A 15,650-nucleotide genomic window follows, 5' to 3' on the forward strand; every position below is an offset into this window, starting at 1 on the left:
GGAACAGCACTGTGTGTATATCTACACCATGTGGACTGCAAGGGTTCAGGAAGGCAGCTCACTACCACCTTTCTCAAGGGCAATTAGGGATGGGCAACAAATGCTGGCCTAGCCAGCAATGCCAACTTCCTATTAATGAATTTTTAAAATAAATAATCTGTATTGATAGAGTTTTCTCCAGACCTTCTGACTCCATTACAAGCTTTGAGATGGATCATTCATTATTCACGCTTTCTTTCACCATCAACTCTGACCTTGTAAGATAAACACAGATTAATTAAACCTCAACTTGTTGGGCATGCATTTATGCTGGGGTTGTTTGCCAGTTTCTTAACAGGGCATTTCCATTTATTCACAGTTAAAATTTTTAATTCCTAAAACTGAAAGTTATATTCTAAAACATATTGTTGCGAACTTGAGTAGAGTAATTGTAGATTGGTGTTTGTAAAATTGTAAAATGCTAGGGAGAAAGCGTTGCATGGTCCCCTAAAAAGGTGATGCTTATTCTGTGCTTAAAAAGTAAAACAAAATGCAAGTACAGATAGAGTACCCAAAATGAAACATTTGTACCAGAAGGCCAAGCAGCAGAGTTACCAAGGCAACAGGCTTTCAGGCACTTGAATTATCTGAATTCAGCCTATCAATTTGAATTAGGCACTTAGATACCAAGAACCTATTAAATTTGATGCTATCGACAAACTAGGACCAATCATATTGTGGGGGATATTGGTATGTCATCACAGGTATAAAAGGAGGGTGGCAAAGGGACAAAAGCAGAGAGCAACTGCCATCTGCCAGAGTAATAGCTATTAGTTCAGCTCTCAGCTCCAAAGAGGGAGAGAAAAACTGCCATCTGCCACAGCTCATAGCTTTTAGCTCAAAGCCTCAGCTAGAAAGCAAAGAAGAAAGAAGCATCAACAGAGAAGGCCCCGAATATTCTGGATGACACAAAACTGGGATGTAATTTACAGAATGACTAAAATTCTATTTTTTTGTTAATAAATGGGAATTGCATTTATCTGAACAGCATTCCATTAGAAATGCATTTTATTTGGTTTGTTGATAGTTTAGTTAACTTGTTCACTGTTAGTTCGATAAATAAATTGTTATTTGTTGATTTTAGAGAGTGCGCATCAGGGGTTATTTTGATTTAACCACTAAAAGTTGCTGAAGAGCAGATTGTTCCTCTTCTCACACACCTTTACAGATTATGAAGCGAGGTACTCCTCTTTGAGTGGTTAGGTGTTAGTTCGCAAAGGGGGGATCCACCTCTGCATCATAACAATATGAATTAGATTTTGTCAACACTTGACACACTTTATATTTGTCCTATAAGTTGATTTATAAGCCACCATCTACAGTAGTTTATTTTTGTCACATATTAATACCGGTGCTAAAATATCTTGTGATTAGTAGTCCTGTAATTATAGTGGCAAAATATCAAACGCTCAACCAAAATGGCTGAGTTTGAATCAGATTTTGAACGGAAGTTTCATTACATTGCAGCAATTCAAATGTTCAATTCCTAAATCAATTCTCATATTTATGTGAATACCAATGAGGTACTAAACTAGTAATGTAATTGCAAATCAAATGTGTACATTTCCAGCAAATACAAACTGGCAGCTACAGTGCACGTGGAAAATTATACTTCCCTGGAGCTTTAGTATCCTTCTTTGCAGGACATCAAGAGATTAAGTTGCTCTGCAAAACATGTTCGCATTGGCACAAACATGAGAGAGAAATCCTAATGTTCTTCCAGCATCTTGTCTCACCAAAGATTAAACACAACAAAGGTAATAGCAGCAACTTGTACAAGTACTGATAGAAAATCAATATTCTATGAGGCATAATTTGTCTCACAAATGCAGCATGTCAAAGTAAATTGCTTGGAATTATCCAGACCCTTCATCAGGCAGAAATTTTCATGAATATTTAAAATGCATGTTAATGAATGAGTCAAAGCTGTTGCTTTTAATTTGTTGACTTGTTGACATCTGGATTCAATAATAGAACCAAGAGGAACCACCACTCATTATAATGCAGATCTATGCATAATGAAATAGAATTAAATGATTAATAAGTTGCAGGTAAGAAATTAATGCACCCTTCAAGGCCCCGAGATTAACGTGGAGACATGTTGAGAGTGCAGGGGTTCAACATCATTATGTGAAATTTGAAGTACACTCAGCATGGCTTTTTAACACAGCCACTTCACTATCATTTTACTCCTACATCTGAGTGCTGTTTGGCTGCTGCTAAGGTGAGGAGCTGCATGACGGGATCTTAACATATTTAAAGCGTGAATCCAAGTGGAGAATTTACAGGAGAGTTTGAAGCAACAGAGAAAGGATTCTCAGCATAGATTTAGAATGGTCAAAGGTTGTAACACACTTTAATGACACTTTCTTTGATGTACAGCTGGGGCAGTGAGGAGATGGAAAGAGACACATTTCTCCAGCAATGGGAGGAAAGTACCTGCTGTTAACACAGAAGAGGGTGTGGCTGGAGGTAGCCCAGGAGGTCACTGGCAGAATCAATGCTTCATGTCTTTGGTGGAAAGAAGCTTTTTAATGACTTGACCAGGTTAGGAAGGAGTACAGTTACACATTTACCCAAATCCTGCACTGCCCGTCACCCTACCTCTCTCTCTGCACTGACAATTGTCAAGACTACTCGTCACATCATTCTCACATCCACTTAGCTTACATGTGTACCCATCCTTCTCTATGAATATCCTCACATCCCCCCACCCTGAATCAGAACCCCACATGCTGCTCTATGTTCTGATGGTTGAGTCTGCTCTGCTCCTGCTATCATTGACATAATGTGGAGATGCCGGCGTTGGACTGGGGTAAACACAGTAAGAGTTTTAACAACACCAGGTTAAAGTCTATCTATCTACCCACCACTGCTACTCACTCTGATTGCGTTGCAATTTCTTGCCTCTACCTGATAGCTTTCCTCACCAAATGCATTGCATTCATCAGGTGAACACAAGCACACACTTATAGGCCTGTGCTTTCGTTCACTGTAGGAGGGGAGTGCAAAATACAAGGTACAGTGAGCCACCACACATCTCACAGATCACAATACAGAGGAGGTGGTGCTCGAAACCAGTGGCATTGTCCCTGGTCATTGGAGATGGGGAAATTAATGACCTTTCAGCCACCTGGTGACACAATTAAATATCAGCAACTCACATCATAACGCAATCAGATTTGATTACAATAGCAAGTAAAATATGATCATCGCCGTAATGAAGAGGCTACTGCAGTCTTAACTTGCCAGTAAGACATATATTTCACTTTCTCCAGGGTTTTCATGTGTGCAGTAGCAGTCATGGACGTCACAGATGATCAATCCTCAATTGTTCGGAGGCTGCATCATTACAGGACTTGTGTCCACTACACACCAACTCGCACTTGGTGGGACCAGCAAAACAGGCAGTTGGGTTCTCAACCAGTGGCTTGCACATGAAACATGAGAAAGAGTGTATGGGAGTGGCAAGGACAGCAGTGGAGAGTTTGCTTCGGAGGGCACAGCACTCCCCAAGCTCTGCTCAGTTGGACACAGTTGCTGTATCCCGAAGGACATCATGAAAAATGATAATCACTGAGCAGCAGCAAGGAATATGCAATATACTGACAGGCCTTTCATGCACACTGACCACAACAGTACAGAGAATGGAAGAATCTGCCTTTAGCATGAGTGCGTTAATGTCACAGGACAGTGTAATGATGCCTTGCATGTATTGAGTCGTCAATCTTGTGGAACATCAAAGGTAGCAATCATAACTTCAGGCCAGCCTTAAGCACGGCCAGCTGCTAATAATGTTAGCAACGTCTTCAATAAGGCGACAGGTACCTTTTGTTTGCAACCATCTGTACCAAAGTGCTCTCAAGGAGATGGATGGGCCTTGAGTGGTATGATAGCAAAAGGCGACATGGAAGCTGGTCCACTCAAAGCACTTTAATTTCTGCCGCAATGCAGTCCCCCCCACCCCGAATCAGAACCCCACATGCTGCTCTATGTTCTGATGGTTGAGTCTGCTCTGCTCCTGCTATCATTGACATAATGTGGAGATGCTGGCGTTGGACTGGGGTAAACACAGTAAGAGTTTTAACAACACCAGGTTAAAGTCCAACAGGTTTATTTGGTAGCAAATGCCATTAGCTTTCGGAGCGCTGCTCCTTCGTCAGATGGAGTGTTGTTAAAACTCTTACATCATTGACATACACAGTTTAAACCAAGAGAGCGAGCACTGAGCCTTCCAGAACACTATTGGAGACCAATTTATCTCTATGACATCCTTGTCAATCCCCCTCTCCCTCCTCACCCTAACAGTATAAATATCATTTTATATTCTATTGGCTTCAGCTCTGGCGAAGGATCATCCAGACTCGAAATGTTTGCTCTGTTTTCTCTCCACAGATGTGGTCAGACCTGCTGAGATTTTCCAGCATTTTCTGTTTTTGTTTGGTAATCACCTACTGGTCCTTATAACAGTTGTTCACCATTACACTTTGTTTCCACCTCTGTGCCAATTTTGGGTCCAACTGGCCAATTTCCCTTGTATTCCATGAGTTTATTTTTTGCGAACCAGCCTTCCATGTGGGGCCTTGTGAAAAGCTTTGCAAACTCTATGTATACAATGACATCAAATCATCCCTCCATTGACCTTCCTTGTTAGCTTCTCAAAAAACTCCCTTATTAAGCAACAGTGCAAAATTCCCAGTCTTCATTCCCATGCGTACAACTGGGGATGATTGGAAAGCAGTGGCCAGAGCCTCTGCTGTTTCCTCCCTTACGTCTCTTAATAGTGATACATTCATCCAGACATGGTGATTGGTCCAGATCTTGGCAAACCTCAGAGGTCAAGATCATTTCAGCAGTCAGAGCAGGGATCTGAGCAGCTAGTCTCTACCTCTGCTGAAATAACAACGTTACACCATCTCCACTTGTCCCTGCAACCAGAAATACAGCACTGCCATGAGTTTCCGTGTTTGTAGAGAACCATTTCCGGTTGAGCCAGAACAAGAAACAACTCCCTTCCTTCCACAGCTCCCAGACTCAAGAACCCCCCCCCCAACAACATGTTCCCAACTGCTCCAGATCTCAGCACCTGAACTGGCCCCATTCTTTTTACAACTCAACCCTCAGTGTTCAGATTCCTGGAGTATTTGCCCAAAACGGTTAAATGATGCTAGTAAAGGGAGATTGAGGGTGATGTTCAATTACCAGGTGCCCATGTCAGGGGGAAGCGGGCAGCCAGAGAGGCACCTCATCTCAAGGACACAATATTCAGATAGGCCTGCAGATGGCTGAGCAGCCCCATCAAACCTTGACAGGAGGTTGCTTAAATCTGCAAACTGGGGTGTTACTCCAGTTCAAAGCTTTGGTTTACACAATAAGCAAAATTAAAAATCTAAATTAAACTGCAAACAGTTGTACCGAGTCCACAGCCATGCCAATGTTAATGCAGTGCAAAACTGTCCACAGCCGTGCCAACATCAATGCAGTGTAAAAGTGTCCACAGCCATTCCAATGTTAATGCAGTGTAAAAGTGTCCACAGCCATGCCAATGTTAATGCAGTGTAAAAGTGTCCACAACCATGCCAATGTTAATGCAGTGTAAAAGTGTCCACAACCATGCCAACATCAATGCAGTGTAAAAGTGTCCACAGCCATTCCAATGTTAATGCAGTGTAAAAGTGTCCACAGCCATGCCAATGTTAATGCAGTGTAAAAGTGTCCACAGCCATGCCAATGTTAATACAGTGTAAAAGAAGGGACATGGATACTCTGCACTCAATTTGAAAGCATCAAGGAGCATTCAAAATACAGTTCCATGTCTGAAAGACACTTATCACTTACCTGTGATGACCTGTGTACCGGGCACCTTTGATGTGTCCAACACCTTTGCATCCAGGTGTTGGACATCCTCCTGGGCTTGGAGCTGCCAAAAGGTCTTGTGAAGCTGAAAAGGAAAAAGATCAGAAATAAAAAACTCTTGCGAAAGCACGCAATACTTTCCTGGAAATTCAGGGAATAGAAGAAACCACAAGAGTAAGCTTTGGATTGTTTATAACTGTCTAGATTAAATGTTAGCCTTGAATTGTTGCCTGTTAACTCTGGGTTTTTTACAAGATATAGATAGAGCTTTAACTTTCTGTGGGCAATTAATCTAGTTTTCAGATAGAGTGGAGATTAGAATTTTCTTTCGTTCACTTTTAAAGTTTGTTAAGTAAAGCATAATGACACATCAACTGCAGAACAATAATCACAGCAAGGCCTACTAACAGCATCACAAAATGCAAAGAGCTGAGCACTTGCCAACACCGCAACTTTGGGGTTATGGCTGCAAATTCATCCTGCGCATCTATTATATCTCATGGTGTTTATTTGAAACTTTTTTGCTTTTTCGTTTCTTTTCTACTTTGGGTGTTATGACAGACAGAGGTGAATAGTTAGTTTAATTGATGCACACTGACATGCTCACACTAAGGATTTCATAATTGTGGCTGACACTTGAAAAGTCCAGAGTCCCCAGCCCAGCTGTGGTAGAGCAGGTGAAGCTAAACAAAAAACATAGAAACAGGAGTAGGCCATTCGGCCCTTTGAGCCTGTTCCGCCACTCATCTTGATCATGGCCGATCATCGAATTCAATGTCCTGATTCCCCCTTCCTCCCATATCCCTTGACCCCTTTAGTTCCTAGAGCTGTATCTAATTTCTTCTTGAAATCAGACAATGTTTTGGCCTCAACTTCATTCGGTGGTAGTGAATTCCACACATTAGCCACCCTCTGCGTGAAGAAATATCTCCTCACCTCAGTTCTAAAAGGGAACTAACCCTGTTAGAATTTTACAAGTTTCTATGAGATCCCCTCTCACTCTTCTAAAAACTCCATGGTCAGCTATTTAAATAATGTTGGTGTGAATGGGGTGAGCTGACATGGGCCAGACATGTCAAGGGAGCTAAGAAAATGTGAGGAAAATTTGGCAGAAAGAAGCAACTTCAGTATTTACAAGACTCAATGCATTTGATGATCTGAGGAGTCTTGCCATGAAGAGTTGTGGTGCTGGCTGAGCATTTGACACAAATTAAGACTCTGAATGTACTTTCCTAAAAGATGGGACAAATTGCTGGGGTTGTGGTGCAGTCATTGCCCTCCTGTGCACAAAAAGTTTGGAGGAGTTCAACTCATTGCATGCCAGTCCAGAGAAAGTAGCAACTGCAGGAGCATCTACAAATTCCCTCCCTTTCCATGAGATCTAATAACATAAGTAAATTCCATGCAAAGGTACTGAATAATAGACTGCTGGTCTCGAGGGACCATCTGGCAGAGTGGGTGTAAATTGGATTGCTAAGTATACAGAGCAGAATATCAAAGTGACTGAAGGATATTTGGCGGAATCATCCTTAAGGATTTGATGATGATGATGCTGATTCTGTCAGGTCCATGTGTCAGTTAGAAAGCTTCCCCTCATCCCAGCATGATTGAGGAGCAGAAATGCCTGCAAAAATCTTCATTTTTACAGAATCAGGATGTCAAGGGGGCCACTTCCATCACAGGTCTTGGAACCTTGAGAAGAGAGTCACCTCCATCCCAAGAGGCTCGTAATACGTTGCTGTTCCGAAGCATCCCGCTGCTTCGGAAAAGCAACCAGCATAATCAAGGACCCCACGCAGCCCAGACATACTCTCTTCCAACTTCTTCTGTCAGGGAAAATATTCAAAAGTCTGAAGTCACGCATCAACTGACTCAAGAACAGCTTCTTCCCTGATGCCATCAGACTTTTAAATGGACCTACCTCATATTAAGTTAATCTTTCTCAACACTCTAGCTATGACTGTAGCACTACATGCTGTACCCTCTTCTTTCCTCCTCTATGAACAGTATGCTTTGTCTGTAGAGCACACAAGAAACAATACTTTTCACTGTATACTAATACATGTGACAATAATAAATCAAATCAAATCTCCATCTCATAGCCCAGATTCTCAGGGAGCATACAGATAAATATTACAATAAGGTGCTAACAAGGTGAATTTTAGAGTCTTTCCCACATGGTGCAATTTGCTGGCTGGGATGCCAAGCTGGACAGTAATGGTTAGTTAGCTCCGATGATTGAATCGTGTAATTTCACAATGGCAATACTATGTCACTTGATGTAGTATTGTAGCTCAATGTAAATGTCAAGATTTATTTTACTAAATGATTTATATCTTTTGCATTATGCAAAACATATCTGTCCCTCTAAATAGGAAGTGAAATGTAATCTGCAAGTTTTTAAAAATGTCCTTACTAAGCGGTGGTTGCAGTGGGTGACCGGTCTTAGCACACCACTCAGCAGGGTGAATGTCAGGGTGATCCGCATCAAACCAAAGATCGTAATTATGACTCCACCCATCAAAATGGATCTGAAAGAGAAAAGGAAAAATGTATTCAAAATTTACTGTGACTATACCTTTGAAAACCCACCCAAAATGCTAATTATGTTACAGAGACAATCTCACCATCACTAACACATTTAATGACCATTGGGGCTAAAATTCATTACTAGCACACCACCGACTGTAGATGCCGACTGATACTGCAGTATTGAATTACTCTGGGGTGGGTGATCAAAACGGCAACAAGGATGGCATTACCAGCACTCACCTGCCAATGTGGGCTGACCAGCACCCCACCTCCATTTTGTTCATCTAAATGCCTCAGCAAGAAAGTTAGCCTGTAAAAGAAAATCTTCCTCACAGGTTCATGTCACTCTCTTGGCCATGGAACACACATCCACTCATTCGGAGACTGGTAGGCAGCACTTCACTGGTGCCAATCTACCTCCATCAATACACTGGTTCCTGCCTGGTTCACTAGAGTGGTTTAATACTAAGTATCTGTGCCCTTGTCTTAGCTCCCCAATGGCATCCACTTTGTAAGCGGCAACGATCGAGAACAACCGAGTCTCTCTGATATCCCTGGGGTTTCTGCCCATTCCACATCAATGTGAAATTTACAGAGCCTTTGACTCATGGCCTCAATGGTTTTTCCCATTGATTTTATTTTTGTCCCTTGGATTGGTAACATCAGGAAAATAGTAGGGATTAATAATTCAGTGAAAAAGCAGAATTAACAAATGCTAATCCCACTATTAATATCACCTTACATTGCTTTTCATGTCGGCAAATTATCCAATGTATCTCAGCAGCCGCTCTGAAGATCTGTGAATGACCCAGTTATGTTAGGGCGGCACAGTGACACAGTGGTTAGCACTGCTGCCTCAGTGCCAGGGACCCGGCTTGGGTCACTGTCTGTGTGGAGTCTGCACATTCTCCCTATGCCTGTGTGGCTTTCGTCCGGGTGCTCCGGTTTCCTCCCACAGTCCAAAGTTAGGCAGATTGGCCATGTTAAATTGCCCCTTAATGTCAGGGGGACTAGCAAGGGTAAATGCATGGGGTTATGGGGATAAGGATAGGGCTCGGGTGGGATTGTGGCTGGTGCAGACTTGATGGGGCAAATAGACTCCTTCTGCACTGTAGGATTCTATAAGTCTATATTCTGTTGTTACACTGCTTTAGGAGAGTGTTGACAGAACCTTACTGTTTTGTTGATTATTCATTTCGAAAAAGGAAAACTCAGCATCATTAGCTACTTACAGGTTAATTGCCAGTCTCTCTCTTCTGGCTGTTGCCAAATTTGTACATATTTTTGGTGCTTTCCATTGTTGTTTCACGTTTTAATAGCCAAAAGGAAATGATAAGGCAGGTGCTGAGGTGCATTTTGCTGCCTTCAAGGTTTCTGCACAAACCAGTTGCTCGCAGATCTGAGTGCATGAGTAGTCTTTCCTCATGGAATCAGGCGTGACCAGGAGAATGAACAGAGGTTATATAGATCAGGGCAGGCTGCTGGAAGAGGAAGGAGCAGAAGGGGGAGTAGGGCTCTCAGCACTAGGCCATATCTGTCCAGAGTGTTAGGTGATTATTAACTCTTCTACCTGGACAGAGCGACAGCCAATTTTTGAGACCTCTACGCTTCACTCAAATGACTGTTGCTGAAACCTACCAACTGCTACAGCCATAATTCCAGTCTCAGGCCTGGGCAAGGACCACATTGCCAGTGGCAGTGAAGCTGACTGGGGCTATGAATGTTTGTGCACCTAGCGCTTTCAGGCTACCGCTGAGTATTGGGACCATCCCACAGATCTTCATCTCAATGAACTGCGTGCATTAGGAAGGTTCTCTCTGCAAAGACAGAACTTCATTTCATGTCTTCTCACTAGAGAGAAGCAGGCTGAGCAACTCAAGGGTTTGCAAGGATTGCAGGATTCTCCATGGTGCAGAGTGCCACACATGAGCATACACATTGCTTTCCATACACTTCATGTTAACTTTGCTGTATACCGAAAGCGAAATACTCTTCATTCCCTCAATGTACAGCTGACTGACCATAGACAGCACATCATAAAGATTAATACCCAGTATCCTGACAGCATTAAGTAGTCATTCTTCAGCAACCCTCTAGGCAGCTTTATTTAGCCATTACACCAAAACACAGGATGGTTGCTGACAACATGGCTCATAACTTTGATTCACGACCCATGCAAATGTGCATAGCATATAAACAATGAGAGCAATCACAAGAAACCTAATGAAGCAGGCCACTGTTGCCCTGAAACAATGATTATACTCTGTGGATGGTTGTGCATGAGTCCTGCAGTACCTTGTCTGAGCGAGGTACAGTTGTGATGGTCCGCTGCAGATTGCACAACCTTGCAACCTTGAGGGAACAGCCTTTGTCACCACCTATCAGGTGAGAAGCTGAGGAGGAGGAAGGGATGGAGCAACCTAGACAACCCCTTTCTGCTCAGGTTATGTGTGAAGAACCAAGTATGATACCACCAACCTCAACTCCAATTGCCCATTCACCAACAGTCCCACATTCCTTACCTTTCCTCTGTCATTCACCGTCACATCATCTTGTTGGCGACAACGCAATAAAATAAAAGCCAACACAAAATATACATTCCTATTCAAATTTATACATTAAGTTAATATTGCTTGCAAACTTAAACTAATAATTTTTGTGCATTCCCTTCCTGCCTGTCTTCCATACTTTGCCTGTCCTAGTACTTCTACTTCCAGGAATCCTGCAGCGAGTAACTCATCTCCTGACTCCCCAAAGTCTGTCCAGAATCTACAAGGCACAAGTCAGGTGTGTAATGGAATACTCTCCACTTGCCTGGATGAGTGCAGCTCTTAACAAAAGGCTTGGCACCATCCAGGACAAAGCAACCCACTTGTTATCCCTTCCACAAACATTCAGTCCCTCCACCACTGGCGAACAGTAGCAGCCATGTATACCATTTACACCCATGCACTGCAGGAACTCAGCTAGGTTCCTGCCTCTTCCCACAGCGTGTTTTGCGGTGGTGGTGGCAGCAGGTCATTGGTCACCAATGGGATCTTCTGGTCCCACCGAAGTCTAGGCGTTTTGCATAACTTGCCCTGGGGGGGGGGTCCCCTTTGGCAGGACTGGAAGATCCAACCAGCAGGAAGGGCTGGAAAATCCCACCCATTGAGTGCAGCATGAAACATCTTGCTGCACACTCTTTTTCCTCTCATGCTCAGCCATTGCTCTTTATTACATAGCTCTATTCTAATTATCAGCACCTCCAGCAGGGACAGAGCAACTTTAAGATCTGAAAGCTAGTTTTAAACCGTGTTAATAAGTAATGAGATGAGTTCCCTGCTGATGCAGCCAATGAACAGGACTGTTTTTGCATGTAGCAAGCACTATTACTCAGATCCATTAAATTCTTGGCACAAGTCGGTGTACAACCTGCAGTACATTGGACATGCATGGGGTAACCATCCATTGTGATCTCCTCGACCCTTTTCAGGGACCACAGATTTAGCTCCATATTGTTAATATAGTGATGGGGAAGGGGGGTGCTGATTTTGATGGTTCAGGATTCAGTATTTTGATATATCCGCCGGAATTCTACTGCCCCGCCCACCATGGAACCGGAGCGGCCGAGGGGCGGACAATGGAAATGTCTGCTGACCTTGGGCGGGAATTTCCGGTCTCGCACAAGTGAGGCTGTAAAGTCCCGCCTATACTATCTCAATCCCAACTGGCTACATTTGCAAATGGCGCAATTCGCACTGATCTAGAATTCAAAGGAATGCAAACTCAAAACTATAATGAACTGAATACGTCAACAACAGCAAACTGAATTTGTTGCAAGGTGTAAAATACTGCACGCAGAACGGTAAATTGGGTAATCTGCATTCCTGATGACTGATGTTGAAATAGCTGAGGATGAAATTGAAATGGATCTTGGTGTCTTAGTCTGCTCAACATTTAATGGAACAGGCTTTCACTTTTGGTGGGCCAAAACTGGAAAAGGAAAACGGATGGGTAAGCAATATGTACAGTGCCATAAGAGAGAAACGTATCCTATAAGCCTTTCTAACCAATACAATGAAGAACTAAACAAAACCAATAAACATTAAATTACATAGACAAAACTATAGAATACAAGTCAAATCATACAATAATGCATTCAGCTCAGATTGTGTCCAGTCAAGAGACAACTACAGGCCTGTCTTGGCCACCATTCTTTACAAGAGCTCTGATGATCAAAGATTTCTGAGCCTCAGTTACTGGCACTTATAAATGTAGATCTGTACAGCCTTCTGAGAAGATCCATCAAAATTGATGCCTGGCCAAAATTTGGCCCTTCTATGGGATCTGTCTCTACCACCTTCCTTACCAATCTCCCTCAACATTAACTTGCATTCAATGTCACCATTAATCCCCTGGAAATCTTCTAACTTCCCTTTCAAAAGGTTTCCTGGCTTTCAGTCCTGCCTCCATGGTGGTTCTTGCCTCTTCTCACCAAGCAGAGTTGTGGAGGGCTTCCAAAGCCCACCTACCCCGGTAAACATCCTGCAAGATCTCACCTTGGGCCTTTCGATAGGGACAGACCTGCGATCTGCTCAGAACCCTACCACGCCCCACAAAATGGCAGCCAGCAGGAATGGAGGCAGAACTACTGCCCGTGCCATTCAGCATCCTTTTTTTTGCCTTCCTGCTTTCACTTGGTCCTGTTTTGGGGACTGCAAAGTATGGCCTTGTGTGTCTCAGTGAAGATGCTTCAATCTTTTGATTACCCTGGAAATGATATGTCAGAACCATGAGTTTACTTTCATGAGCGGCATGGAGGCACAGTGGTTAGCACTGCTGCCTCACAGCGCCGGGCCCCGGGTTTGATTCCAGCCTCGGGTGACTGTGTGGAATTTGCACATTCTCCCAGTGTCTGCGTGGGTTTCCTCCGGGTGCTCCCACACTTCAAAGATGTGCAGGTTCGGTGCATTGGCCATGATGAATTGCCCCTTAGTGTCCTGGGGTGAGTAGATTAGGGCGATTAGCGGGGCAAATACGTGGGGTTATGAGGGTAGGGCCTGGGTATGTGCTCTATTGGAAAGTTGATGCAGACTCAATGAGCCGAATGGCCTCCTTTTGCACTGTAAGGATCCTATGATTCTAAGAGACCAGAAAAAAAACTGTGAACGGCTGTAAGCAGAATGAACAGTCAGCAGCATTCCTTCAGCACTGAGCAAAACCCATATATTAGGATGCAATCAATTATAAAGTTTTATTTTTAAACAGATGAGATTACTATTTCAGATTAACTAATAACTGCACGAGGAGCAACATGATCAAACTTGTTAAAACAACTGAGAAAAACTTACTGCTCAAACAGAGGGAGTGATTAAGTGTCAGCAGATGCTCACAGCAATTCTCAGTTCAACACTGCTGCAAGATGATGCTTTGCAAATATAATTAACTGTAAAGATTTTCATTTGTATTTTAGTACATTTTGTCCAAATACGTAACATTTTAACATTTCAAGATCCAACGTGACTGTTATGTTTAAACTCATTAAAATAAATCTACGGACTTCTTGGCAAGTGAGAGCCAGGAACATCCAGAAATAAACTGAAGCTGCGATTTGACTATTGCTCAGACAGAAGAAACTTCAGAAAAAGTCTTCTGATTTCCGAACAGCGGGGGAAAAACATGGTTTATGTCATGTCTGTTTTCCGACATTGTTGAGTGTTTGGAGGAGGTCTTTCGGGTAGCAATATGCCATGGCCAATCCCACCTGCTTACGCTGGAAATATGCCAACCATCAAAATGGCAGCTGGCAAGGCACACACCTGAACCAAGCATTAGGTATCTTGAGTATGCAAAGCAGTGGCCTGATATGTGATACCTTGGGAGAAATTGGGCAGAGCATGCATTTAAAGATACCATCAAAGGCTACCAGCAAACAGTATTAGAACATAGAACATAGAACAGTACAGCACAGAACAGGCCTTTCGGCCCACGATATTGTGCCGAGCTTTATCTGAAACCAAGATCAAGCTATCCCACTCCCTATCATCCTGGTGTGCTCCATGTGCCTATCCAATAACCGCTTAAATGTTTCTAAAGTGTCTGACTCCACTATCACTGCAGGCAGTCCATTCCACACCCCAACCACTCTCTGCGTAAAGAACCTACCTCTGATATCCGTCCTGTATCTCCCACCACGAACCCTATAGTTATGCCCCCTTGTAATAGCTCCATCCACCCGAGGAAATAGTCTTTGAACGTTCACTCTATCTATCCCCTTCATCATTTTATACACCTCTATTAAGTCTCCCCTCAGCCTCCTCCGCTCCAGAGAGAACAGCCCTAGCTCCCTCAACCTTTCCTCATATGACCTACCCTCCAAACCAGGCAGCATCCTGGTAAATCTCCTCTGCACTCTTTCCAGCGCTTCCACATCCTTCTTATAGTGAGGTGACCAGAACTGCACACAGTATTCCAAATGTGGTCTCACCAAGGTCCTGTACAGTTGCAGCATAACCCCACGGCTCTTAAACTCCAACCCCCTGTTAATAAAAGCTAACACACTATAGGCCTTCTTCACAGCTCTATCCACTTGACTGGCAACCTTTAGAGATCTGTGGATATGGACCCCAAGATCTCTCTGTTCCTCCACAGTCTTCAGAACCCTACCTTTGACCCTGTAATCCACATTTAAATTTGTCCTACCAAAATGAATCACCTCACATTTATCAGGGTTAAACTCCATTTGCCATTTTTCAGCCCAGCTTTGCATCCTATCTATGTCTCTTTGCAGCCTACAACAGCCCTCCACCTCATCCACTACTCCACCAATCTTGGTGTCATCAGCAAATTTACTGATCCACCCTTCAGCCCCCTCCTCTAAGTCATTAATAAAAATCACAAAGAGCAGAGGACCAAGCACTGATCCCTGCGGCACACCGCTAGCAACCTGCCTCCAATCCGAAAATTTTCCATCGACCACCACCCTCTGTCTTCGGTCAGACAGCCAGTTACCTATCCAATCGGCCAACTTTCCCTCTATCCCACACCTCCTCACTTTCATCATAAGCCGACCATGGGGGACCTTATCAAACGCCTTACTAAAATCCATGTATATGACATCAACTGCCCTGAGGTTATGAGGGGGAACTTCTGTTAAACACCAGATAGTCTGCCCTTACAACAACAACTTGCATTTAAATAACATCTTTGGGTGGCACAGTGGTTAGCACTGCTGCCTCATA

General features: G+C 43.3%; 1 protein-coding gene across 4 annotated transcripts in view; it reads right to left on the reverse strand.

Moving 5' to 3' along the window:
• Nucleotides 1–15,650, reverse strand: part of LOC144495835 (lethal(3)malignant brain tumor-like protein 4) — a 316,415-nt gene that overhangs the window by 126,202 nt on the left and 174,563 nt on the right. For all 4 annotated transcript variants that reach the window (XM_078216430.1, XM_078216429.1, XM_078216428.1 and 1 more), the window contains 2 exons: nt 8,312–8,426; nt 5,878–5,980 (listed from right to left, as the gene is read on the reverse strand). In XM_078216430.1, the coding sequence (XP_078072556.1) occupies nt 5,878–5,980; nt 8,312–8,426 (218 nt within the window). The remainder of the gene's footprint in view (nt 1–5,877; nt 5,981–8,311; nt 8,427–15,650) is intronic.

The sequence above is a fragment of the Mustelus asterias genome, chromosome 7 (assembly GCF_964213995.1).
Source record: "Mustelus asterias chromosome 7, sMusAst1.hap1.1, whole genome shotgun sequence".
Classification (NCBI taxonomy): Eukaryota; Metazoa; Chordata; class Chondrichthyes; order Carcharhiniformes; family Triakidae; genus Mustelus; species Mustelus asterias.